Source organism: Sminthopsis crassicaudata, chromosome 1 (genome assembly GCF_048593235.1).
Source record: "Sminthopsis crassicaudata isolate SCR6 chromosome 1, ASM4859323v1, whole genome shotgun sequence".
Taxonomy (NCBI): Eukaryota; Metazoa; Chordata; class Mammalia; order Dasyuromorphia; family Dasyuridae; genus Sminthopsis; species Sminthopsis crassicaudata.
In genome coordinates, this window is record NC_133617.1 from 72,342,727 (window position 1) to 72,370,201 (window position 27,475).

At 37.5% G+C, this 27,475-nt stretch overlaps 1 protein-coding gene and 1 long non-coding RNA gene across 2 annotated transcripts; both read left to right on the top strand.

The window, feature by feature from the left end:
* Positions 1 to 11,843: 11,843 nt before the first annotated feature.
* On the top strand, positions 11,844 to 16,466 carry LOC141566916 (beta-1,3-galactosyltransferase 2-like). The gene is made up of 2 exons (XM_074312065.1): positions 11,844 to 11,967; positions 12,978 to 16,466. The coding sequence occupies exon 2, from the start codon at positions 12,994 to 12,996 to the stop codon at positions 14,044 to 14,046; it is 1,053 nt and encodes a 350-aa protein (XP_074168166.1). The 5' UTR covers positions 11,844 to 11,967; positions 12,978 to 12,993; the 3' UTR covers positions 14,047 to 16,466.
* Positions 16,467 to 17,761: 1,295 nt separating this feature from the next.
* LOC141552308 (uncharacterized) lies at positions 17,762 to 21,202 on the top strand. The gene is made up of 3 exons (XR_012485118.1): positions 17,762 to 18,795; positions 19,223 to 19,301; positions 20,426 to 21,202. It is a non-coding gene; the product is annotated as an uncharacterized LOC141552308 (long non-coding RNA).
* The last annotated feature ends 6,273 nt before the right edge of the window (positions 21,203 to 27,475 follow it).

Consider the following 27,475-nt stretch of genomic DNA (forward strand, 5'->3'; position numbering starts at 1 on the left):
TAAAGGATCCGGACTAGCCCCCAAACTGTGTGGTACGGAAATGGTGAAGGGTCACCATTTAATAAAAAAGCTGGAGAGAGCTCTAGAGAAAAGCAAAGTTTATTGTACATTCTCGCGAGAAGGGCGTCCCACTCTTCAAGTAGACTATCGAAGAGAGGAAGCGCCTCCTGTGGGCAGGACAGCACCTTTAATCCCTAACGCAAAACGCCCCCTCCCACCACTGACCCTCACCCTCATTGGCTGAGAGTCTTACATTCTAAACGCGAGATCTACCCATGAAATTGAACTTGACCAATAAATACATAGTTGCCCATATTTGGATGAAATAGGGAGATGTCATAGGAGGGGAAGGCAATGCCCTTCAGAGTCCTTCAGGCCTACTGGAACTCTGAAGTAGATGAAGCCTTACTCGATTTTCACAACTGTCTTGAAAGATCTCACCTCATCTCATTCAGAAGTAATGAGTAATAAATGATGAGTAGTAAATGATGAGTAGTAAATTATGGTCTAAACAAAGATGGATCTGTTCCTTTTCTCTCTTTCCTTCCTTCCCCAAAGTAACCAATGGCGGGTTCGGCAGCAAAGGAATTTGCTACTTAATGCTGTATGGAAACATAGTCTTTATTGATTAGAATGGAAACACCGGAGAGCGGGTGGGCAAAATGGCTGCATGGTACAAGGCCATTTGCAAAGAGAAGATTCCCGTTCTCTCTTTTATGCAGTGATATAGGGAGGTTCCTGAGAGTGATGTAAATTAAGATAAGGATTCTCTTGTTATCTTTTGAGTAGAGACAGAAGTCTCTTCCCAAAAAGGAATTTCCTGATGCCATTTGGGTCTATCTGAGCAGATTAGAATGGGGGCTGTAAAACCCTGGCCACCTCAGATAGCCCAAACTAGTTTCACCAGATCTTGTATCAAAGATCCAAGTCCCAAAGGAAGTTGGAGATCAAACAAAGAATACCAAAGGGGCTACCGCCCTCAACAGAAGCATAAAGTGAAAAGGGCTAAGTGGCCCTAAGTGGTAAACTCACTATTCTCTGTTTAGTTAAGTAATTTATGGCAAATCATTTTATCTTTTCCAAGTTTTCTGAATTGTGAAGATAACTAATAATGATTGTTGTGAAGATTAGATTGCTTAGCAAAAAACAAATGCTATATCAATGTTAACTGCTCTATTGGATAAAATTTATTCATATTTGATAACTTTATGGGTTTTTAAATGTGACCAATATACAATGCCAGTGTTGAGATGAATAATTTTTTGGCGTATATAAATTAAATCAAGCAAATTCAAATAAATTAAGGCTTCACTAGGCCTAGGAAAGTGATGCATAGAATCTCTTTCTAAATTAGATAACCATTGTCTCATCAATTCTACTGACTTAACACCTTGTAAGAATCCTTGTTTCAGAGTTCTGTCCCATAACAGGGTGGAGTCCAAACTCTGGTGAATGGGAATCTCCAAGCAGGGACCATCAATCCGGTTCTGACAGGTTGGGAGTAGGACCCTAAATTCTTACAAATTGGAAGGATTTAGGAGGTGTCCAACTAGAGCCATAAAGTCTAAAACTTAGAGATATAGACACTGCCAATTAATCTGAGAAAGGACATCTAGAATTTTATCTTCTGGAATGTCAGATCTCCACAGCCTAATTATCTCAGTTCTAATGAGCAGAGAAGGAGGTTTGCAACCAAGGGGATTGAGGCAGAATTCAAGGAACTGAGGCAGAACAATTCAGGGAAACTGAGGCAGAACAATAAAAGGGAACTGTGGCACAACAAAAGAGAAATGATTTGTGTGTATTGGAAAATATCCAAATGGCAATTCAGTTTGTCTAGTACATTTAATTGATATTTAGGAAATCTCATGAACTAAAGTTAAATAAATTTTAAAATCTATTCTATTTCAATTTTAAAAATGTATTTTTATCTTATTTCCTCCCTAAAAACAAAAAGGAAAATTACTTTAGAGAATGGAAATCCTCCCTGAGAACTTCTCAGCTCAACAGCTTGGAGACAGAATAGATTTGTCAAATAAAAGAAGGTGGAAAGTTTATTTAACCTTGCTAATCCTGTTTTATATTATTTTGTAAATGTAATTTGGGGAATTAGGTATTTTCACTGTCGCTAGGAAACTAAGAAGAAATTACAACTAAAACTATTTGGTTATTACTTAGGAAAAATCTAAAATTGCTAAGTTATTTGGAGCTATTGTCATTGTTAAACCTAAATCTGATAATTACTGTATACAGCACAGCCCATAAAAACACTAAGAATGGTGGGGATTGGGCAACAAACAGCTCAGCCCCTTTCCTGGGGCCTCTATCAACTTGCCTTAATTTGTAAACTTGCCAATTTTCTTAATCTTCTAAGCAAGCTTTGAGAGATCAGCTCTAAGAGATGATCATGTTTATGACATATATAACAAGGAAAATCTCTACTAAAAATCTATAAGCTTATTTAATGATTAATCCTGTGCATCATGATGAGTCTTAACACACAAAATAAGTTAAATAATCTCCTATGTGTCTAAGTTTTGGTAAATTTTAAAAAATAATTTATCTAGCCCTAAACTGCCATTAGTAGAATTTGTTATTAGAAATAAAATTTCTTGGGACTGTAACTGATATATATATATATATATATTTTGAGTTTTGAATTTGATTGCTTGATCATTAAGTCAATAACCCGCCACTTGAGAGAATTATCATAAGTTACTCAGAGAAATGTGACCCTGCACTGGTAGGGGTCTGTATCTGGACAAGTGTTGGGAGCTTCTGCTCAAGGTGAGATCCTTCTGACTCAGTTTCCCAGTTCTGTTTCTTTGTTTCCCACCTGAACATTCCTGAGTCTGATAAGGTAGAACTATTATAATTGGATATCAATCTAAACTAAGGAAGCTTTATTTTGTCAGGTGTATGCTCCCAGGTTGAGACCTGAAGAATCAGTTCTGATGGTATTATTTTGTATTTGTATTTTGTATTTTCCTCCCATAATAAATTTCTATGATAAGAAAAAAATAGTTAACAAAAATTCAATTATATAGTATCCTGTTGTTTTCAATATGAAAATATGTAGTCATTATATCCTAAATAATGTGGTGAATGAGTATTTGGCCTAGCCATCTATTTGTTATAGATACATATAGTTATTTATGTGAAATAAAGTCATTATAGGTTTCCAAAATAATGTAAGAATAATTAACAAGATTGTCTGTAAGACCTGTTATTATATTGTTTATTGAAACTAAAGCTGAAAACATCTTTAACATTTGTATGTACTATGTGTCTTGTGACACAAATATCTACATTGGTCTCTTTATATCTCATAGCAGTCCTTGTGGACTTGTCTTTCTAGCTTAGAATATTCCTAACTTCTACTTGTTAGATTTTTTTTTTTCCCCTAGATTTTGGTCAGTTATAGCTGCCTTGGCCAGCTTCAAAGACCATTAGATGCTTCAATCAGTTCTAGCTTACCACCCCCTCCATAAAAAGATGGAACTCTGCAGATGACTTAGCCCATTTATGCCCATTCTCAGCAGGAAGTAGTTTCAGAAGATGAGATAATCACCCCTGCTCTCAAAGGACTTTGGGCCCTATTGATTTGGGGAACTGGAACTGATTGGTGAATGGACCCCAAATTATCCAGTGTCTGGATAGGTCTCCTGTTACAATGTATTTGGGATTTTGGATGGCACAATTTTTCACATCTTACATATGAGATTTCATGATTTTTCAACCCCCCCAGTAATATACTGTACAGCATGTTAAAACATATCCACACATGTTTCTAACTAGATATTATTTTAAGGAATGACACTGGGACCCAAATTATGAATGTACTAGGAGGATATATTGTAAAATGTTACAATTGTGTTTATCCTAATGTCTTACTTCTATCCAAATGTCTTCTAGTTTGCTACCTATGGTTCTTATTATTGAACACCCATCCTATGTGATGGTGCCTACTAAACTTAATCACCTTTGGTACAAGTCAGCAGGTGAAAAGATTTGAGAGAACATCAAGGGACAGTTAGAAAACAAAAGTAGGAAAAGGAGACTTGTTGTATTACTCATTGCTGTAGTTCTAGTAACTATAGCCATTATTATAACACTTGCTATTTCAGGTTTAGCTCCTAACAGAATCTGTTCAGACTGCCCAATTCACAAATCAATTAGCAAAAAATGTATCACAAGTTCTTAAAGAACAAATTAATATAAAGAGGAAAAACAAAGACCAAAGTTAATGGAATAATCATTAAAATGATTAGGGGATCATGTAAACAATTTGGAAACTTGATCAGAATTAACTAGTGATTATAAATTCATTTATGTATAAGTAGCTGATGTAATAAAGGCTCTGTGTCTCCCGGATTTTTGTGGAGGGTGGGCCACCTGGCATGGAGAAATTCCTGCAAATGATCCCCACCCACCTGAATCTGCCTTGGGAAAGCTATCTGGTTCCAGGAATCTCTCACTCCCAATTGATTTGATAATCATTTTGTTTGGAAAACAATTACCACCCTTTATTGAATTGAAAATTAGTCTCCCAGACTTACATCAACTGATGCTGAGTGAAAGGAGCAGAACTAGGGGATCATTATACACTTCAACAATGATACTGTATGAGGACGTATTCTGATGGAAGTGGATTTCTTCAACATAGAGAAGAGCTAATCCAATTCCAATTGATCAATGATGGACAGAATCAGCTACACCCAGAGAAGGAACACTGGGAAATGAGTGTAAACTGTGAGTTTTGTTTTTCAGTACATGGTTTTTCAGTACAGTGTTAAATGATATATATTGTTGTGATTCCAAGCAAATTCTATGTGACATAACCCTGATACGGGTTTTATATGATTTTTCTGTACCATATTGTTCTCTTATAAATATATATTAGGGGGAAATGCACACTTTCATATTTAAAGGGTAGAGATTTTCACTGCCTTAGGGGGAAAAAATCACTTTTAATAAGAGTTGTATGATACATGAAAATGAATGAAATATTTGGGTGTAAATATTTTTTACATCTTTCAATATCTTATTTTAAAGTGTGCTTTTGTTTTGTTTTGTTTTGTTTTGTTTCTCTTCCCAGATTATTTTTACCTTCCGAATACAATCCTTCCTTTGCAACAACAACAACAACAAAATTCGGTTCTGCACATATATATTGTACCTAGGATGTACTATAAGATATTTAATACGTATGGGAATGCCTGCCATCTAGGGGAGGGGGTGGAGGGAAGGAGGGGAAAAACTCGGAACAGAAGGGAGTACAAGGGATAATGTTGTAAAAAAAAAAAATTACCTATGCATATGTACTGTCAAAGAAAATGTTAAAATTATAAAAATTAATAAAAAATTTAAAAATTAAAAAAAAAGAAAAGAAAATTAGTCTCCCAAATTCATCTGGAGATTGCTCCCTAACCTTGGGCCATAAAAACCTAATATAATCAAATGCTGTGCCCCAAACCTTTGCTAAAATTCCTTTCTGGATTTGGCCCATTGGGAAGTTGTTTTTCAGTGTAATAAACCTGTCTTTGCCAAAAACCTTGTCTGCAGATTGGGACTGCGAATTCTTTCACAAAAAAACTGAAACACTGGCCTGAGTATCCCTTACCCCTCATTTTCTCACACCTCAACATAATTCTATAGATGGGATAATGATACCACCAATGATATATACAATATATCTGAATTAACTGCCTTTGGCAGAAAACATAGCAAAAAGTAGTGTCCCTAGAATTGATGCTGATATTTCTGTGGTTAAAAAAGAGAAATGCTGCAAATAATCTGACTTTTTCTTTTTCTTTCTTTTCTGAGGCTGGGGATAAGTGACTTGCCCAGGGTCACACAGCTAGGAAGTGTTAAGTGTCTGGGATCAGATTTGAACTTGGGTCCTCCTGAATTCAAGGCTGGTGCTCCATCCACTGCACCACCTAACTGCCCCTCTGACTTTTTCTTACTTTTTTTGTTACTCTTACATGTGTTATTCTTATACTCATTCATTTAGCCCCTTGTGCTTTCTGGTGTGTCTTTCAATCATTGTCAATTATGGGAACTAAAATTCATAGGCTTCATCTTCTGAATAAAAAAGGGAGAGATGTAGAGGATCAGTACTGAATGGGTCCATGAACAGGGCTCCAGTCCAAGTGTTACTTGGGATATGCTTTCTTTTAGGCCGAAGCAATTCAAATTATTGGCTCACCATCTCTTTAATAATTATAAAGACATATTTGATAAATTCAGGATAATCTTGATGAAAATGCATGCAACAGGAACAAAGCATTTAAAATATACTATTTACCCCTCAACAATGAATTAAAGACATACTTGAGGTAAATACATTAATGTGATCATTTCTGCTATTTACTACTCTGTTTCAACAAATACTTTGGTATTGATAAAATATCACAGCTATTTACAATTCTGATGATGTTGATGAGCATCATAACTAGGCTATCTACAAGTCTGTGTTAATAAGTATCTTGGTATAGGTGGATACTGAAATGTCAAAGTGTGGAATGTGCATTAACTCTGGAATAATATGAGGTCACCTGAAGGCAGCTAGTAATGTCTTAACACTAGTCTAACAGATATATAAACATTGACACTGAGATGAATAAATGGAGACTGCAAAGCATATCTTCTGTCTGGCATGGGATATTTATTCACATTCTTGGTATTCAGTGAAGCTGGACTCAAACACTAAAAGCTCAAATACTGTCACCAGATCCCTGGAGCTCCCCAAAATATTTGGGGTAAGTAAAGGCATGGCTTTCCTGAGATAGCCATTATAAGATAATCCAACCTCCCTGCATTCTTTCATATTCCACAGGAATGAAAGTGAGAGTGGAATAGCTTATCAGCATAAAGGATCAGGGTTGTCATATAAGGTTTTAATTGTCTCACACAATGTGTGAGACACACTGTGGCCTGTAGAAAGTCCTAGGAAGTAAGCTACTTTTTATACCATGTAGAGTGGCCATGTCAAGGGAAATCATGCAGCAATAAAGTAGCTACAAAAAGCTTTCAACATGGGTTTAGCCCTTCCTGGCTTGTGACTTTTTAGTTTTGTGCTTCTGGAATCTAGGTTGGATTAATTTTATTTATTTATTTTTTTTGAGGCAGTTGAGATTAAGTGACTTGTCCAGGATCACACAGCTAGTAAGTGTTAAATGTGTGAGGCTAAACTTGAATTCAGATCCTCCTGACTCCATGGTCAGTTCATTGTGCCACCTTAGGTGACCTGCTGAATATTTTGTATGTAAAGCTAAGAATCATTTTTTAAAATAAGATTTTATTTTTCCAATTATATTCTTTATTTCTTTATTTTTGTGTGTGAGGCCTTTGGGGTTAAGTGACTTGCCCAGAGTCACATATCTAGTAAGTATTAATTATGTGAGGCTGGGCTTAAACTCAGGACCTCCTATCTCCAGGGGCAGTGCTTTATCCACTGAGCCATTTAGCTGGCCCAAGAATTGTTTTTTTTAACAATGATTTTATATGATTGCAAAAGTCAAAAAAAGAGATAATATTTTGTGACAAGTAAAAATTATGTTAAATACAAATTTCTGTCTATAAATAAAATTTTATGGGAATGTAGCCATGCTCATTGTTTTACATATTCTGTAGCTGTTTTTGAACAACAGAGGCAGGATTGAATAATACAAAAAATTCAAGAAGACAGATCTCCATTTCCACACACATTTGCAATGGATATATTTTATGAACTCTAATTATAGTTCTAGTCATGAAGATTTTGATGCAAAATATAAAAAAAATTCATATTTCAAAATTCACTTAGTTGTACAATGGAAGAGCTTTCACCTATCCTTGAATTGAAAATTATTAAGCTACAATGTAATAACATGCTAAAAGGCAAATATCAGAGAAGAAATAAATAGAATTCTAAAACTGTGAATGTGTTCACTTAAAATCATATACTTTTAGAAAAACATGGCAAGATGTAAATGAAGTAATGAAGAGTGAAATGAGTAGAATCAAATGAATATTGTATATAGTAGCAAAACTAGTCAAGAAACAACTGTGAATGAGTAAATTATTTTGAATATTATAAATACGCAAGTCAACTACAAAGGACCTATGAAAGGAAGATGCTATCTACCTCCAGAGAAAGAACTGAAATGCAGAAATGTGTATAGAATGGTTTCCTCTCTCTCTCTCTCTCTCTCTTTCTCTCTCTCTCTCTTTCTCTCTTTTCTCTCGTCTGTCTCTCTGTCTGTTTGTCTAATGCCATATGGTGGTGGGAAGAAAGAAAGGGAAGCATTTCAGAATTTGAATTGTAACAAAAAATAAATAAAATTAAATAAAGAGAATTACAAAACAAAACAGAAACAAAAATGTATATATGATTTAATATCAATATTTGGCAGTACATTTTTGTGTGAAATGACATTTTCAAGGAGGAAACACATAAAATCCATAACAGGTCAACATTTACAGATGAACATTTGCTATCAATTCTGATTATACAAAACACTAATTTTAAGTGAAGGGCAGCTAAATAGTTCAGTAGATAGAGTTTTAGGGTTAAGTTTAGGGTTTTAAGTTTAGGGTTTGAGGAGCAATAATAATTTTGATGCCTGCACATCCATAGAAATATATCTCCTGAAAACACCTGTACTTTATTGAACAATTCCTCTTTCAAGCTGGACAACACTAAACAATGAGAAATTTCTTAATTGGATTAAACAAAAAGACATTTCCCCCTTTCCTCCCCAATGTTACCATGTCATACCCAAGACAAACTTTCTCTAATGATTTAGAATTGAAATTACTCACTCAAAGTTGTCTATTCTGGAAAAGCTAATTAGATCTTTCATTCATGTGAGACCAAGGAAGTTAGAACAGGGCATTGTTTTAATTTTAATTCATCATGTGAAAAATAAAACAAATAGGCACTAATGTAATTTGTTTCTTCCCTAAAAGGTATATGTTGCAGCCACTTGGGAAATTTTTTTTTTAAGTTTTCATTTTCAAAACATATGCATGGATAATGTCAACACTGGGTCAACATAATGTCAATAATAAGGGTCAACACTGATCCTTGCAAGATCTTGTGTTCCAATTTTTCCCTCTACCTTCTCCCCCAGATAATAAGTAATCCAATATATGTTAAACATGGTAAAAATACACGTTAAATCCAATATAAGCATATATAGTTATACAATTATCTTGCTGCACAAGAAAAATCAGATAGAAAAGGAAAGAAAATGAGAAAGAAAATTGTAACATGCCCTCCTGGCAGTTACTATTATCAGTCTGTCCTAGGCCCAACAGAGTACCTTTGACCACTGACCTTTGCAGTGTCAACTCTACCCGGCTCGCCTCCTCTGAGACCTTCAAAGGTCTCTGGCCATGATTTCTTAAATCTATAGTTTAATAACCAATAACATGCTCAAGAACAGCCATGTGTAATCTTAAAAGCCTTTATTATACTTATTCACATAATTCCCTGACTTAATGCCCTGACTTGTTAACTCCCTAGTGAACACCTGGTCTGAAGACCCACATGTTCACTACCAAACTCCTTACCTCTCTGGGCTATCCATCAGCTTGGCTTGGCTCAGCTACCCCAGGCTAGGGAGCCAGGTTAAAGAGTGCCAGGTTAAAGAGAGCAATTGCTGTCTGCAGTGGGCTTATAAAGGGCCTGTGAGGTTACACACACAGCCAACCAGCGAGAGAGTCGTCACCCATTACGAAGATATCTCAATATGACCAGGATCCCACCCACAGGGCAGTCCTATATCCACAGAAATTACTTCTGGGCCAATCAATCTCCTATTGCACTGTGGCCGCCCATTTAAAGGACCCTTACAGAAAATAAAAAGCAAGCAAAGAACAACAAAAAGAGTGAAATGTTATATTGTGATCCAAACTCAGTTCCCATTTGTAACATGCTGTTGTCTCCAGAAGCTGCCAATCGCTCTCTGGGAGGAGATCTGCTGTGTCAACTCAAATCTCTCAAACAGATTCTTCTTCCTGTAAAGAACTGTTGTCTCCAGACAGTTGCCGTTAACTTTGGTCCAGAGTAGTGACTTCCCTCTTTTATCCTCCTAGAGAATGGGCGTGGGATAATGCAAGGGCTTCTGGGAAAAAGTTACTTCAACCAATGAACTTGCTCCTCCTCAGCATGCAAGCTCTTCCCCAGAAATTCAAAGTAAAACTCCCAGTCATAGCCAGAACTAGAGAATTGTCAAGTACCGACTTAGCACTTAGTAAGAACCTAATATCTCATTATCTCATTAGCACTTAGTAAGAACCTAATACCCATAGTCCTCTCTCTGGGTGTAGATGGCTCTCTTCATCACAAGTTCATTGGAAATGACCTGAATCATGTCATTGTTGAAGAGAGCCATGTCCATCAGAATTGATCTTCGTATGCTCTTATTGTTGCCATATATAATGATCTCCTAGTTCTGCTCATTTCACTCAGCATCAGTTCATGTAAGTCTCTCCAGACTTCTCTGAAATCATCCTGCTGGTCATTTCTTACAGAACAATAATATTCCATAACATTCATATACCACAATTTATTCAGACATTCTCCAATTGATGGGCATCCACTCAGTTTCCAGTTTCTAACTATTACAAAAAGGGCTGCCACAAACATTTTTGCACATACAGGTCCCTTTCCCTCCTTTAAGATCTCTTTGGGATACAGGCCCAGTAGAAACACCACTAAATCAAACACCACTGCACAGTTTGATGATAATTTGAGCATGGTTCCAAATTGCTCACCAGAATGGTGGAATCCGTTCACAGTTCCACTTACGATGTCTCAGTGTCCCAGTTTTCCCACATCTACTCCAACATTTGTCATTATCTTTTCCTGTCATCTTAACCAAACTGAGAGGTGTAGTGGTATCTCAGAATTGACTTAAATCGATTTCCTCTAATTGTGATTTAGAACAGCTTTTCATATGACTAGAAATGGTTTCAATTTCTTCATCTGAAAATTGTTAATGTCTTTTGACCATTTATCAATTGGAGAATGGCTTGAATTCTTATACATTTGAGTCAATTCTCTATATATTTTGGAAATGAGGCCTTCATCAGAATCCTTGAATGTAAAATGTTTTCACTTGGGAGTTTAATATTCTAACTTTTTTTTAAAAATCTGACTTTATACAATGGCTATTTTAAATCAAAATGTGAGTGTATTTTTCTGTTGGGAACCAAAAAGTTAGCAAAAGGATAAGAGCTTTTTTGAGAATTGGGTGTCAAAGACCAATCAAACTAGATAAGCTTATGAAATACTATCTTGTTGCATTTTAAAATTTAGTAGCTTGAAACTTCATTAATACTTTGAAGACACCGGGTAGAATACGTCTTACATTTTAAATCCTAGAATGAACTCATGAGAGTTCAGATAGGCCTGAACATTAGTACTAACTCACCTTTCTTTTCCACTCCACATTAGCATAGGAGTGGAAAATTGCCACAGCAGCAACATCTTTGAAATGCTGGGGTGCCTCCCCCTCTACAAGCAAAATGTAATTAGTAGGCCTTATAGTGCCTAGCTCAAAGGGGTTACTGTTTGGTTTTTCTGAGATTAAAATGAGATAATGTAGATTAAACATTCTATCATCCTTAAAACTCTATATAAATATTGGCTATTATGATTATGATCATGATTATAGCAGGCTCTGTTTTCTCCCCCTTTCTTTTGTGGCAGTCTTTGGTCAGTCCTGCTATCTCTGTCACCTTCCATCCCCTGCAGACAATCTCCAACAACTGGGTTCCAGGCCAGGCCAAGCTGACTAGTGACATAGGTGATCAGCCCCACCCTTTACTTGCAAGTTCACTGAGAGGCAGGCAGAGTTCCTCCCACTTCCACCTTCTCACTCCTCCCATATCCATGCTTACCTGGACAGAGAGTGGCAGTCCCCTGTGAGCTGTCCTGCTGACACCACATCCCCTTCATTCTGACCAGGGAAGGTAAGGACCCTGTTGGGCTAAAGGGGAGAGGAATCAAGGAGAAGGGAGGAATCTGGGAAAGGGACCTGGGAGAACATCAATAACACAGATTCTGGGTTTTTCAGAGCAATAACCCTAGAGTCTGCCTCCTATCAGCTTTGTGGGAAACTGAAATGGGGAAATTTGGGGCTGGGGTAGATGGGAGTGGGCTGGGGTAGGGGAAAAAACTTTAGATTTCTCAGGGTTAGATCTTATTTCCCCAGGGTGAGCTAGAGGTTCAAGAATTAAGGCTGTTTCTAGGACTGGGAGGAAGGGAAAATTTTAGATAGGAGAGGAATGAAGCAAAACAAGAATCAGGGACAAATTTAAATGATTCCTGTTTTTTATACCTTTCTGAAGGGGCCCACATGGACAGCTCCTGTCCCTCTTCTATTCAAAGCCTTTTTGTACAATCAGGGGGTTAGACACTCAATTAACTACTTTCCCACTGGCACAGTGGAGCCCTCCAGTTTTCAGACCTTTAATTTCACAAAATCATACTCTCCCAGATTGTGGGGTGGGGGGACTTTTGTCATTCAGATCATTTACCCTCATTTCACTGATAGGGAATTCTGAAGCCCCAAGAGGAGGGTTGACTTGATCAAGTTGAGCTAGTGGCAGAGCTGAGGCTAAAACCCAGAGCTCTGGACTCCCAGCTATAGGTTCCTTCCACCCCGACCCCCTACAGTGCAACATCCTGATTCTTCTGACCTGGCCCCCTTCCTGTTCTTGTAATGCTAACTTGGCAGCTAGCCTAGCACAAAGTGCAGGGGTATGGGGGGGGGAGAAATCCTTTTTCCCTGTTCCCTTGCCTTTATCTTTCCCATTGTTCCCGGATGTATAAGTCCCCGGGGAAGGGGGGGTTGCCCACACCAGGAAATACTTCATCTACATATGGAGTAAAAGAGACTCTAATCTGGCTGAACAGAAACTGGGGTTCTGTGGGATCCTGCACCCATCACTAACAAGCGCTCTCACTCCTCTTTACCCAGGGCAACAATTGGCACCATGAAGTTGATCAGGAGGCATCTGATATGGGGAGCTCTGTTGAGTATAGCCTTTGGGGGGCTGCTACTGCTGATGGTGGGTCAGTTTGTAGATTCCAGGACTCCTTCCTTGGATTTGATTCCCCTGGACTCCGTAGAACTGATTGAAGATACTTTGAATCTTCCTCTAAGGAAGTTTGAGTGGCAGGTTCAGACACCACATCCCTTACAGCTAAAGTACCCTTATCCCTACCCTTTTCTACTCAATCACCCTGACAAGTGTGAGGGTCCCAGAGGTGCCCCCTTCCTGCTCATGCTGGTGATGACTCAACCCCAGGATGTGGGGAGACGCCAAGCCATCCGGGAAACTTGGGGCAATGAGACTTTAGAATTGGGTGTGATCATCCGACGCCTCTTTGTTCTTGGTCTGCCCCCACCTCTTTTCACCAAGGAACTTCATGAACTCCTCCAAGAAGAGGACAGAGAGCATGGGGATCTCCTCCAGGTGGGCTTCCTAGATACCTATCGCAACTTGACTCTCAAGGTCCTCATGGGTCTGGAGTGGATGGCCCAGTACTGTCCCGATGCCCGCTATGTGCTCAAGGTGGACAGTGATGTCTTTCTAAACCCCAGTTTTCTGGTACAGCAGGTGCTTCAGCCCAATGGGCCCCCACGACCTGACTTTATTACTGGTTACATCTATAAAAATACAGGCCCTATTCGGAGTCCAGATTACAAGTGGTACATGCCTCCAGAATTGTATTTGCAGGACACATATCCCCCCTACTGTGGGGGTCCTGGCTATGTTCTGTCTGGATCCTTAGTCCTCAGGATTCTGGCTGTGGCCCAGACCCTCAAGGTCATCTATCTGGAAGATGTGTTTGTGGGCTTGTGTTTACAGCAAATGGGGCTGGAGCCCATTCCTCCTCCCCCCGGATCCTTCTTGATGTTTCCACTAGCATATGAACACTGTGTCTACCACCAACTTGCCCTTGTTCATGGAATCCAGACCCAGAAACTGCTGCAAATTTGGCAAGACTTCCAGACAGTCAATAAAATCTGCCCCAAGGCATGATGGACTGGAACAATGACCCACACTCCTCTAGCTTTCCACTCCCATCCCACTTGTCTGAGTGGAATAAAAGCAGTGGTCAGTGCCCCTCCCAGAGTTCCTTCCTCCAGTCCTGCCCTCTAGGACAGATGGGCAAATGATCCGGTGGATCTAAATAACAATGCAGGCTCCCCTCTCAGTGATGGCCAATGGGAAACTCAGAAATGATTGTGAATTAATTCTTACCCCTGAGGAGCAGTTCTGGATTTTGGGAATAAGAAAAAAATACTTGGAATGGACAATGGACTTAGAGCCAGAGATCCTGAGTCAGAATCTCAGCTCTGTGAGCTGCTGCCTATTTGAGTATAGGCAAGTCATTTATATTCTTTACACCTTATTTATTTACTCCCATATTTAAAACCAATATGTTGCTGATCTTCAAGCTTCTTTCCATTTGTATGTTCTATGGTCCTGTTACCTGGCTCCATTTGTCTGTAGATAGGATGTACACAATAAATGTCCAAATGAGTGGATGCAAGAAGAATCTAATGGCTTTTTTAATGGGGAATCTGAAGCACTGGACTCTATAGTTCTCCTCCTTTCTTTTCTTTTTTTTTTTTTTAAACTTTAGTTTTTAATTGTATAATTGAATATAATGATAAGAATTGTCTTAAGAACAAATCCTATCAAAATTTTTGTATGATACCAATATGGGGCTGGTACCTAAGCCAGGAAAGCAAAAAAATGAAGAAAGAAAATTACAGACCATCATAAGATGTAAAAGAAATAAGTTTAATTACATTACATTAAAAAGGGTTTGCACAATAAAACCAACACAGCCAAAATTAAAAGGAAAGCAAGAAACTGGGGAAAATTTTTACAACAAGTTTTTGTGATAAGTCTTATTTCTCAGATAAATAGAAAATAAGAGTCAATTTTATAAAAATATGATACATTCCATCATTGATCAGTGTTAAAAGGACATGAAGAGGCAGTTTTCAGAAGAAGAAATCAAAGCCATCCATAGTCAAATAGAAAAATGCTCAAAATCACTATTGATTAGAGAAAAATAAATTAAAACAACTGTGAGGGACTGTCTTATACCTATCAGATTGACTAATAGGACAGAAAAGGAAAATAACCGGCAAAATTTGGACACTAAAGCATTGTTGATGGTGGTGTAAACTGATTCATTGGGAGACCTGATTCTGGGTAATAGAACTGAGTGTGTGTCCACATTCTGTATGGTCTTGGTGGCATCTTTAAATCTTGGACACTGAACACTGCCTGGGGTTTCCTTATATTCACATTTGGGGGTGAAGGACGCCACTCAAAGCAGGTGACATCATGTGGATAAAGGGGGAGGACCTGAGGTTCATCATCCCTCTTTTTTATGTCACATGAGCCCAGAAAATGGGGTTGGTGCTTTCTTAATTTTTTATTTGTCTGTTTCAGTTATAGGTACAGGGAATCTTCAACCCAGGAACTAAATCCTTGGGGATCCAGGAACGCAGGAATTCAGGTTGGATATTGCATCCAGCCTATCAGAGAAGCGCTGAGGAATAGGGGCCTGGTATACTAGCCTAGTGTTGATTTGAATTTGAATTTATATATAGGAATTGAAGCTTTCTTTTCTTTCCAGCAACTGAAGTGGTATAGGAAAGATTATGGTCCAGAGGTGGTGGGAAAAGATATTTGTATGTTTGGATTTTGCTGTATAAACTAATCTGATCTCAAGTGGTTAGATGTAATTGGAAGGGTGCTAGTTGAGGGGTCCCTAAAATAAACGGGAACACAATTGTGTGGGCTGAAACTAATGGCAAATCAGAGAGAATACCTGCTTTACCCCCTCTGGATACTGAAAACCTTGAGTGAGGAGTCTAGATAAAATATAACCTACTTGACCTTCAGACAGTGGGACCAGAGCAATCCATGTAAAAATAAAACAGACACAATAGATTAAGGACTGGAAAGATGAGCATGATGAGGTTCAACAGAGGGGTTTCTTGGTTTTTTTGTTTTGTTTTGTTTTGTTTTGTTTGTTTTTCCAAAGAGGTTGAGAAGTGTCCAAGTCTTTCCAGATTCTTTCCTTTCTGTTTCTTCCTGTTGGCTGAAGGTTCAGGGAAGGGGAATGGATTCTGCTGCAGGGAACTGGAAACTTGCTATTTCAAAGCTCTTTAGAGTTTTGTTTTGTTTCGATATTCTAGAGCAGAGGGTCAGCAAACAAACAATGCTGTTGTAAGTAACTTTTAAAAATATAAAAACCACCCTTAGCCAACAGATTGTACAAAAATAGGCCGTGAGCCAGATTTGACCTTCAGCCTGAAATTTGCCAACCTCTGCTTTACAACTCTTTGTAGCTACTTTACTACTCTTCAACACCCCCCCCACATAACTCTTAAGAAAGAATTGTTTTACATATACCCCAAAGAGATAAAAAGAAAGGACCTATATGTTTAAAAAAAAAAAAAAAAAAAGGTTTGTTCTTCTGGGTCATTTGACCAATAAGATAGATAACTAGTCAATATCCCCAATCCTTATAAACTCTCAAAATTCTCCAAACTATGAATTTATGTGGAAGAGATAAAGAAATTTCAATTGTTTCCATAGTCTAGGAAAGCAGGAACCTAAATTCTTTCTTTCATTATTAAAGCTTTTTATTTACAAAGCATATACATGGGTAATTTTTCAACATTGATCCTTGAAAAACCTTCTAGTCCAAATTTTCCTCTCCTTCCCTCCACCCCTTCCCCTAGGTGGCAGGTAGTCCATAAATATTAAATATGCTATAATATGTGTACACATAGGTACACAGTTATCTTGATGCACAAGAAAATCAGATCAAGAAGGGGGAAAATCCAAAATGCAAGCAATCAACAACAGAAAGAGTGAAAATGCTATTTTGTGTTGCACAGTCTTCTATTTCATCACTGAACAACTAGAACTGCTTTGAATAATTTTATTGTTAAAGAGAGCTACGTCCATCAGAATTGATCATCACATAGTCTTGTTGTTGCCGTGTATAATGATCTCATGGTTCTGCCCATTTCACTTAGCATCATTCATGGAAGTCTCTCCAGGCCTTTCTGAAATCATCCTGCTGGTCATTTCTTAACAACAATAATATTCCACAACATTCATATACCATAATTTATTCAACCATTCTCCAATTGATGGGCATCTTCTCAGTTTCTAGTTTCTAGCCACTACAAAAAGGGGTGCCACAAACATTTTTGCACATGTAGGTTCCTTTCCCTCCTTTAAGATCTCTTTGGTTTATAAGCCCAGTAGTAACACTGCTGGATCAAAAGGTATGCACAGTTTGATAACTCTGAGCATAGTTTCAAATTGCTCTCCAGAATGGTTGGATCCATTCACAGTTCCACCAACAATGTATCAGTGTCCCAGTTTTCCCACATACCCTCCAACATTCATCATTATCTTTTCCTGTCATTTTAGCCAATCTGACAGGTGTGTAATGGTATCTCAGAGCTGTCTTACTTTGCATTTCTCTGATCAATAGTAATTTGGAGCACCTTTTCATATGAGTAGAAAGAGTTTCAATTTCTTTATCTGAAAATTGTCTGTTCGTATCCTTTAACCATTTAGCAATTGGAGAATGGCTTGATTTCTTATAAATTAGAGTCATTTCTCTATATATTTTGGAAATGAGGCCTTTATCAGAACCTTTGAATGTAAAAATGTTTTCCTAGTTTATTGCTTCCCTTCTAATCTTGTCTGCATTAGTTTTGTTTGTACAAAAACTTTTCATCTTAATACAATCAAAATTATCTATTTTGTGATCAATAATGATCTCTTGTCCTTCTTTGGTCACAAAATCCTTCCTCCTCCACATATCTGAGAGATAAACTATGTTATATTCTTCAACTTTATGTCTAGATTATGAACCCATTTTGCCCTTATCTTGATACATGGTGGTAAGTGTGTAGTGCCTTACTCCTAAAAGACTTACTCAGCATCTCCTCCACCAATCAGTATGTAGTCTGCAGAGCTCTAGATCCATAGGTTTGTAACAGAAGTCCTCCCATGCTGGAGAAAGCTAAAAGACATAAGTTTGCTCTGTCTGGGACAGCCATGTGGCTATGTTCTGTGCTTCAAGAGAACTTAGAGAAAGATGGAACAGAGATAACTGGGGTAAAACAGGTATGTTTGGCTGTGTCTACCTCCACTAAATCTCAGGGAATGAGCATCTAACTGGGGCTAGTTCTGTCTTCTTAGAAATCACTTGTGGAAGAGACTGAAGTTTAAAAATTTGTCCAGAGTGGAAACAAGTTGAGAATGCGTTGAGGTGCAACCTCCAGGGAAACTACCATCAAATGGGAAGGAGTCAGAAAGTGAGCAGTAGGAGGAACCAAGGAATACAATTCAGAATTTGAAGCATTCTATAGGGGGAAAACCTCAATAAACAGATATCAATAAAGTATTTGATTCTTGAATACTTTTGTTAACAGCTCCCCCCCCTCCTTTTTTTTCATGGAATGCCTTCAATTGTTATTGGAAATGAAAGACATGCCCACATCAGTTGGGGAATGGCTGAACAAATCATTATATGTGAATGTCATGGAATATTGTTGTATCATAAAAAATGATGGAAAAAATGGATTCAGAGAAATCTGGGAACATTTGTATGAATTGCTGCAATGTGAGCAGAATCAGGCAATCGACACATATGTTATTGTAAAGAAAAAGTTTTGAAAGACTTTAGAACTCCAATCAGTATGGTGACCAGCCCATGACTCCAGAGAACTGATGGTAAGTATGTTCCCTCTCTCTTGAGAGAGAGGCATGGAATAGGGATAACCATTTCCAGTCATGGTTAATGTATTTGTTGACTTGATTTTGCTAAGGTGTTAATAGTGGAGATTAAAAACATTTAAGGTGAATGCAAATTGAGGGAAAGGAAGAACTAAGGATAATGATACCAAAAAATGAGAAAGCACATGAACAGACCATTTTAAAATGTAGAAATGATTAGAAACAAGGTCAGAGTGAAACATAGAGAAGTGTAACTCTTTTGAAATTAGCATATACCAAAAAACTCCAAGATGAATATAATATAAATTCATATGGGCTCCCAATCTCTCATACTAGTATTTTCCTTCCTTTGTTGATTAGCTCCAATTTGTTCTGTATGTATATTGCTTGCACATAGTTGTTTACATGTGGTCTGTTTCCTTAGATTGTGAGCTCCTTGAGGACAGAGACTGTTTTCTGCCTTTCATTGTCTTCCCAGTGCTTACTAGAGTCCTTGGCACACAGTAAGTACTTAATAGATGTTTATTGACTATTGACCAACTGTTTTCATATATATAATTCTTTTCCCCCTTCTTTGTATATGAAAATGACCAGTTGTTTGGAGTTTGTCAAGCATAAAACAACCAAAAATTACATTTTAAAAAGTGAACTGTTAAGTTTTATGAATTAGGGACGTGAATGAGAAGAAAATGCAGGAAATGAGGGCCTGGAGAAGAGATGAGGAGAGCTTCCTTTCTTGCTAAATTTTGGGAATATTCCATGCCATAGTGCTAGATTTACACAAAGCCTACAGCCAGCTCCCACCAAAGCCAATTGAAGAGAATCAGTTACTTATGTATAATCAGAGCACCATCTGGTGCATAATGAAGAAGACTGCAACTATAGAGAAAGGCACATGCACACTGACTAGATAGCCTCTATATCATCTGGGGACCAAATTATATCCTTCATCCCTTACCTGGGTGATTAATTAATTTGTTAATGGCAGCCTACTCTCTGTAGAGTGAAGAGGCAGGAAAGTGAGCTAAGTGTCTCAACAGTGTCATGTTCATATAGCTAGAACCTGGCATAGACCTCAACAGAGCCATTATTTGTCTCATCAATATGGATTAACACTATCCTTTAGCATAGATTTCAACCTATAGATACTTTCCCATTCTGTACAATTCTAGTTCATTTCCTTTGATAAATCTTCCACAGAGGATGCATGCAACTGGGTTTGGGATCTTTCCTCCATGGATTTTTTTTCCTTTTTTTCTTTTTTGTGTGTTAACTTCTCAAAGAATAATTTTTTTGGTCATACTTGATAGAATGTAGAACAAATATCAACAGGTATTGGTAGACCCATCCATTCCTATTAAACTGAAATAATTCACAGGATAATATGCATGATCTTAGTACTGGATTCAGGGGCAAGATGGGAGTTGAAAGGAATTTCTTTTCTCCAGTTAAAATAGCAGACCAGACTCAGGGAACTGTCCCTAATAGGAAAAGGGTGAATTTTCAGTGATGAGACTTTTTTTTTAATCTGTCCTGGCTGAATCATAAGGAAAGAAGAAAACATTTATTAAGTCTATGTACCAGTCACTCTACAAGTACCTCATTTGATCTTTATGACATCTTACAGATGAGAAAACTGAAGCAGATAGAGGTTAATTGCTCAAGCTGTCTCAGCCAGGAGGATTTGAACTTCAGTCTTCCCGATTCCAGGTCCCATGTTCTGTCCACCACAGCACCAAACTGTCAAAGACAAAGAAATGTGAGCCTATCTCTAGGTTGTTGCTGTTTTTTGTCCTTTCTTCTTGAAGAGGAGTATGACATCAGAGAGGTGATGTCATGACATACAAATGATTTGGATTTATGTGAGTGTGGGCTGTCAGGTTACCAGCTTCTTTCTCCTTTAGAGCTATGTGGATTCAATGGGATGCAATGGGAGTCCTCAGAGCTGAGTAATAAGCACCTGTCTAGAAGCTGCAATCCAGAAAAGAATCAACAGGTGGCAGTAAGCAGCTCAGTGGTCAAGGAGGAATCCAGCAGAGGCCAGCAGTTGTGGGCATTCAAGCTAGTGGGCTGAGAGTAATTTAAGACACACAGGTGTTTTAGCACGGATGGCGGCCCCTGCAGTTAGAGGAAAGAAGGGCTTTATTCCCTGGGAATTCTGTGCACTATTTTGATTTAAATTAATCTGTCCTTGGCTTTAGACTGTTAAAAGGAAAATCACAACCTGGGAGATGCAGTTTTAGTAGATGTGACCCAAAGGGCTCCTTGAGATCACTTTGAGGGGCCATTTTGGAAGGGTCTCCTCTTTCCATTAGGAATACTTGAAAGTACCTAGAAAAAATAACAACAAAATTCATATGGAAGAATAAAAGGTCGAGAATTGCAAGGGAACTAATGAAAAAAAAGTCAGAGGAAGGTGGTCTAAGTGTACCTGATTTAAAGCTATATTATAAAGCAACAGTCACCAAAACCATTTGGTATTGGCTAAGAAATAGACTAGTTGATCAGTGGCATAGGTTAGGTTCACAGGACAAGATAGTGAATAAAAATAGCAATCTAATCTTTGACAAACCCAAAGATCCCAAATTTTGGGATAAGAATTCATTATTTGACAAAAACTGCTGGGAAAACTGGAAATTAGTATGGCAGAAACTAGGCATGGACCCACATTTAACACCACATACTAAGATTAGATCAAAATGGGTCCAAGATTTAGGCATAAAGAACGAAATCATAAATAAATTGGAGAAACATGGGATAGTTTACCTCTCAGACTTGTGGAGGAGGAAGGAGTTTGTGTCCAAGGGAGAACTAGAGACCATTATTGATCACAAAATAGAACATTTTGATTACACCAAATTAAAAAGTTTCTGCACAAACAAAACTAATGCAAACAAGATTAGAAGGGAAGTAACAAATTGGGAAAAAATTTTTACAGTTAAAGGTTCTGATAAAGGCCTCATCTCCAAAATATACAGAGAATTGACTTTAATTTATAAGAAATCAAGCCATTCTCCAATTGATAAATGGTCAAAGGATATGAACAGACAATTTTCAGATGATGAAATTAAAACTATTTCCACTCATATGAAAGAGTGTTCCAAATCACTATTGATCAGAGAAATGCAAATTAAGACAACTCTGAGGTATCATTACACACCTGTCAGATTGGCTAAGATGACAGGAACAAATAACGATGAATGTTGGAGAGGCTGTGGGAAAACTGGGACACTGATGCATTGTTGGTGGAGTTGTGAAAGAATCCAACCATTCTGGAGAGCAATCTGGAATTATGCCCAAAAAGTTATCAAAATGTGCATACCCTTTGACCCAGCCATACTACTACTGGGCTTATATCCCAAGGAACTACTAGAGAAGGGAAAGGGTCCTGTATGTGCCAAAATGTTTGTGGCAGCCCTTTTCATAGTGGCTAGAAGCTGGAAGATGAATGGATGTCCATCAATTGGAGAATGGTTGGGTAAACTATGGTATATGAATGTTATGGAATATTATTGTTCTATAAGAAATGACCAACAGGAGAAATACAGAGAGGCTTGGAGAGACTTACATCAACTGATGCTGAGTGAAACGAGCAGAACCAGAAGATCATTATACACTTCAACAATGATACTGTACGAGGATGTATGCTGATAGAAGTGGATTTCTTCAACATAGAGAAGAGCTAATCCAATTCCAATTGATTAATGATGGACAGAACCAGCTACATCCAGAAAAGGAACACTGGGAAATGAATGTAAACTGTTATTTTTACCTTCTGAATCCAATTCTTCCTGTGCAACAAAAAAAATTCGGTTCTACACACACATATTGTATCTAAATTATACTGTAATATATTTAACATATATAAGACTGCTTGCCATCTGGGGGAGGGGGTTGGGGGAGGAAGGGAAAAAATCTGAATAGAAGTAAGTGCAAGGGATAATGTTGTAAAAAATTACCCATGCATATGTACTGTCAAAAAATGTTATAATTATAAAATAAAATAAAAAATTAAAATTAAAAAAAAAAAAGAAGAGATGGTTACCAAAAAAAAAAAAAAAAAAAAAGGAATACTTGAAAGTTCTCCATCTCACTGAAAGATTTTACTCAGTTTTGCAGGGAAAACCATTCTTGGTTGCAATCCTAACTCCTTTGCCCTCCAGAATATCATATTCCAAGCCCTTTGATCTTTTAATGCAGAAGCTGCTAGATCTTGTGTTAACTTGCCTGTTATTCCACTATATTTGAATTGTTTCCTTTTGGTTGCTTGCAGTTTTATCTCCTTGATCTGGGAGGTCTGGGATATGGCTATAATATTCCTAGGAGTCTCTCAGCTTTAGATTCCTCATCTGATGTTTTAAAAAAGGTCCAGGTGAAAGTGATTTTTATAAATTCAACTTTGAAGAACCACTGCTGAGCTCAAATAATTCCAGTACTGTGCCCACTTCCCCTCCTTTAAGGACCTTCTCTGCTTTGAACAAAGGTGTGTCAAACTGGGCTCATTCCTGGGAGAGATCTGGCCTCTAATGAGAGAGGGAAGATTCCCTTTTCTCCAATTCCTCAGTTCATTAAGTCCCTTGCCATGACATACCAGGCATCAGTGTATTTAAAGCTCAGAATGTAGGCTCCCCTAAGAGTTGGGGATTAAAAGAAATCCAATGTACAATATAAAACAGATACAGTTATTTTGTTTTTGTCTCAAGACATGCTAAACACGAAACCAAACAAATGAAACCACAATGTTTATATTGATACTATTACTTAAAAGAAGATTCAGTAACTTAACTTACAATTACTGTTACAACCTACTGGGAGATTAATACTGAACCTCATCAGAACATAAAGTAGTTTATAGGACTTAGTAAAAGGACTCAGTAGGTTATAGGATTTTACCTTTCATTTCATCTCCATAAAAGTGTTTATCCTCTGGCTACCTAGAACATCTTCCATTAAAGACACTCCCGTTGCTGCTAGACACCTTCACTGAAAGAATCCAAGACTTCTGGAATTCAAAAAGTCATCTGCAAGCCTGGAGTTGGATACTTGACTGTCTATTCAGGAAAAGAAAGAGAAACTAGAAAGGGCAGCCAAAGGCCTGCTCAGGTCCAAGTTTGTCTAATAGAATCCCCCCATTCTAGCTACTAGATGAAAGGTCACCAAAAGGCCCTGTTGAAGCTAGGGAAAATGAGTCTCTTCCCTGCCCTTTTCTGGAAGGCCTGGAGGTGCAAGATGTCACCTGGAGGGCTGAACGATGAGGAAACTAGATGGAATCTGCTTCTCCTTTGTACTGGAACAGCACTTTGTCCCACTGCCACTGTTATGAACAAAAGGGTCACTAAAATTCTATAGGAATAGATTCATCTACTATTGGACTTTACAAGGCCAGATACAGTCAGAAAATTTGTCTTCTCAAGGCCCAAACACTGTTCCTAGATCCCTGGAGTTCTCCAAACAGTCAGAGTAATTACAAGCATTGTTTCCCTGAGATGGCCATTACAAATAATCTAACCTTCCTGCATTCCTTCCTGTTCCACAGGAAGGGAAGTGAGAGTGGGATGGCTCATCAGCAAAAGTGACCAGGGTTGTCATAGAAGGTTATTAATTGTCTCATACAGTGTGTCCTGTAGAAAGCCTAGGAAGGGAGCTACTTTTTGTACCATGCAGGGTGACCATGGGAAGGGAAATCATGTAGCACTAAGGCAGCTACAGAAAACTTTCACTTGGGCTTAGCCCTTCCTGGGTTGTGACTTTTCTCTCTTGTACTTTTGGCATTTGAGTTAGGTTGGATTTAGGGCTCTTAGTGTCCAAATGGTGGTGGACACTTTGGCCTCTTCAGGAAGTAAAACTATGGTTCATGGGCCTATATTCTAGGCTGCTGACTGTTGTTTTTGAGGCAGTTGAGTTTAAGTGACTTGCATAGAAATCACACAGCTAGTAAGCTTTTCTTTCTTTCTTTCTTTCTTTCTTTTTTTTCTGAATTTGGACTTGTAGCTAGATGCTCCTGACTCCAGGGTTAATGATATATCCACTCTCAGCTGATCTGCAGGCTATTTTTGTACAGCCCATAAGGTAAGAATGGTTTTTTTTTTAATAGATTGTTTTTGTGGTTTCAGAAATATGTCTACTAACCTAGGTACCCATTAATACAAGAATGTAAAATAAAATCTTTCCTGTATTTAAAAAATAAATTAAAAAATATTTTATGTGGTTGGAAAAAATAAAAAATTATATCCAATTCACATTTGTGTCCATAATAAGAGTTTTATTTTTCATTGATTTATGCATTGTCTGTGGTAAAAGAGTCAAGGGCGAATAATTGGGATGGAGAACATAAGCCCTACACAAAAATTATAGTGATGCAGTTATAATACAATAAAATTTCAAATGTGTATTGCTAAACTTCAACATATGACAATAACCTATTGTGGCAAAAAAAAGAAAAGAAAAGAAAAATAAAGCTTCGTCATGATTTTTTTTTTTTTGAAGTCAAGACCAAGATTGACATTTTTTTGAATGAAAAGAATCACCTTAATCACTATTATGAAATCTTGAGTGCATTTGGAAATAACTTTTTGCTGTAAACTTGATACTATTTCTTAATAATTTCATCCTAAAATTGCAAGAAAACACTGAATTTTTATTTAAAATTTTCCCGGTGGTCAAATCAATTTGATGAGGACTAATGTTATCATTATTTATTTATTTATTTGTTTGTTTGTTTGTTTATTTTCTGAGGCAATTGGGGTTAAATGACTTGCCTGTTAAGTGTCTGAGGCTGGACTTGAATTCAGGTCCTCCTGAGACCTGGGCCATCTAGCTTGCCCCAATGTGGATTAATTTTATTAAGAGCAGGGAGGCAGCTTAGTAGAGAACAGAGGGCCAGAAATCAGGAAGCCCTGAGTTCAAATGTGACCTCAGACACTAGTTGTTGAACCTGGACAAAGTCACTTAATCCCTGTTTGCCCAGTTTCCTCATTTGAAAAATGAACTGGAGAAGGAAATGGAAAACAATTCCAAGTGTCTTGGCCAGGAAAGCCTCTATTAGATGCATGAAAACTTGGCCATCATTGAAAAAGAACACCACCACCAATATTATTGAATCAGAAGTGATGTGAAGTTGCTTCTTGTAGTTCCTGGAGTATCAAAAAAATAAAACAAGATGGTAGATCTCTACTTCCACACAAAGCTGTGATGGATGTATTTTTTGAGCTCATGAAGCTCTGAGCCATGAAGACTTCATGCAAATGAAAAAAGAAATTTTCATATTGTAAAATCCATTTAGTTATACAATGGAGGAACTTTCACCTATCCTTGAACTGAAAATAATTAAACTACAATGTCATAACATGCTAAAAGGCAAATATCCAGAGAAGTTAATAAAATTCTACAAATACTTTCCAAGCTATGAATGTGTTCACTTAAAAATCATATGCTTTTAGAAAAACATGGCAGAATGTAAATGAAATAATGAAGAGTGAAATGAGCAGAACCAAGTGAATGTTACATACAGTAACAACATTGGTCAAAGAACAACTGTGAATGAATAAGTTATTTTGAATATTATAAATACTCAAGTCTATTACAAAGGCCCTATTAAGTAAGATGTTATCTATCTCCAGAGAAAGAACTGAAATACAGAAGTATGTATGGTATTGTTTTACATCCTTTCTATCTTTCTTCCTATCTATCACCCTATGTATCTATCTATTCATCTATCCATCCATCCATCCATCCATGCATCTATCTATCTATCTATCTATCTATCTATCTATCTATCTATCTACCTATCTATTTATCTGTCTGTCTGCGTAATATCAAATGGTGGTGAGGAGAAAGGGAAGGAGACAATTCAGAGTTTAAAATATAACAAAAAATAAATAAAATCAAATAAAAAGAAAAATTACATAACAAAACAGAAGCCAAAAAAAAAATCATGTGTATATGGTTTAATATAAGTATTTGGCTGTAGCTATCTGTGTGAAACAACATTTTCAAAGAGGAAACAAAATTCATAACAGGTCAACATTAACGGAAGACCATTTGCAATCAATTCCAATTATATGAAACACTAATTTTAAGTGAAGGACAGTTAGACAGTTCAGTGGATAGAGTTTTGGGCCTAGAGTGAAGAAGACCTGAGTTCAAATTTGAATCCACATACTTACCAGCTCTATGATCCTGTGCTTAACCTCTGCTGACCTTAAGCCACTGGAGAAGGAAACAGCAAACTACTTTAGTATCTTTGCCAAGAAAGCCCCATGGAAAATATGGTACACAGACTGATAAATCAGACATGACAGAATGACTGAAAAAACTTTAAGTAAAGTGTTTATTCCCCCCCAGAAAAAGAATCCCATTCTTCCTATTGGTAGATCTCTATTACAAAAAATAAACTTCATTATTATTGTTATATTTTAAATTATATCAATAAAAAATTGTGGAAATCTCCTTTGTTGTATGAATACCTACACAGCACTCTCAATTTTGCCTTTTGGACATCAAAGCCCATTGGAGATATGTGGACAGTGAATTTGCAGCACCAATTTGGAGGCCACTAGAAGCAGCATCAAGCTAAGTTTCACTGGACAGTCTGCCAAAAAGTGGCCACTCTATTTCCAGGAGTAAGAGTGGGCTCACTATTGTCACCTGATGATACTGTCTCTTCTTCCATTGCTCA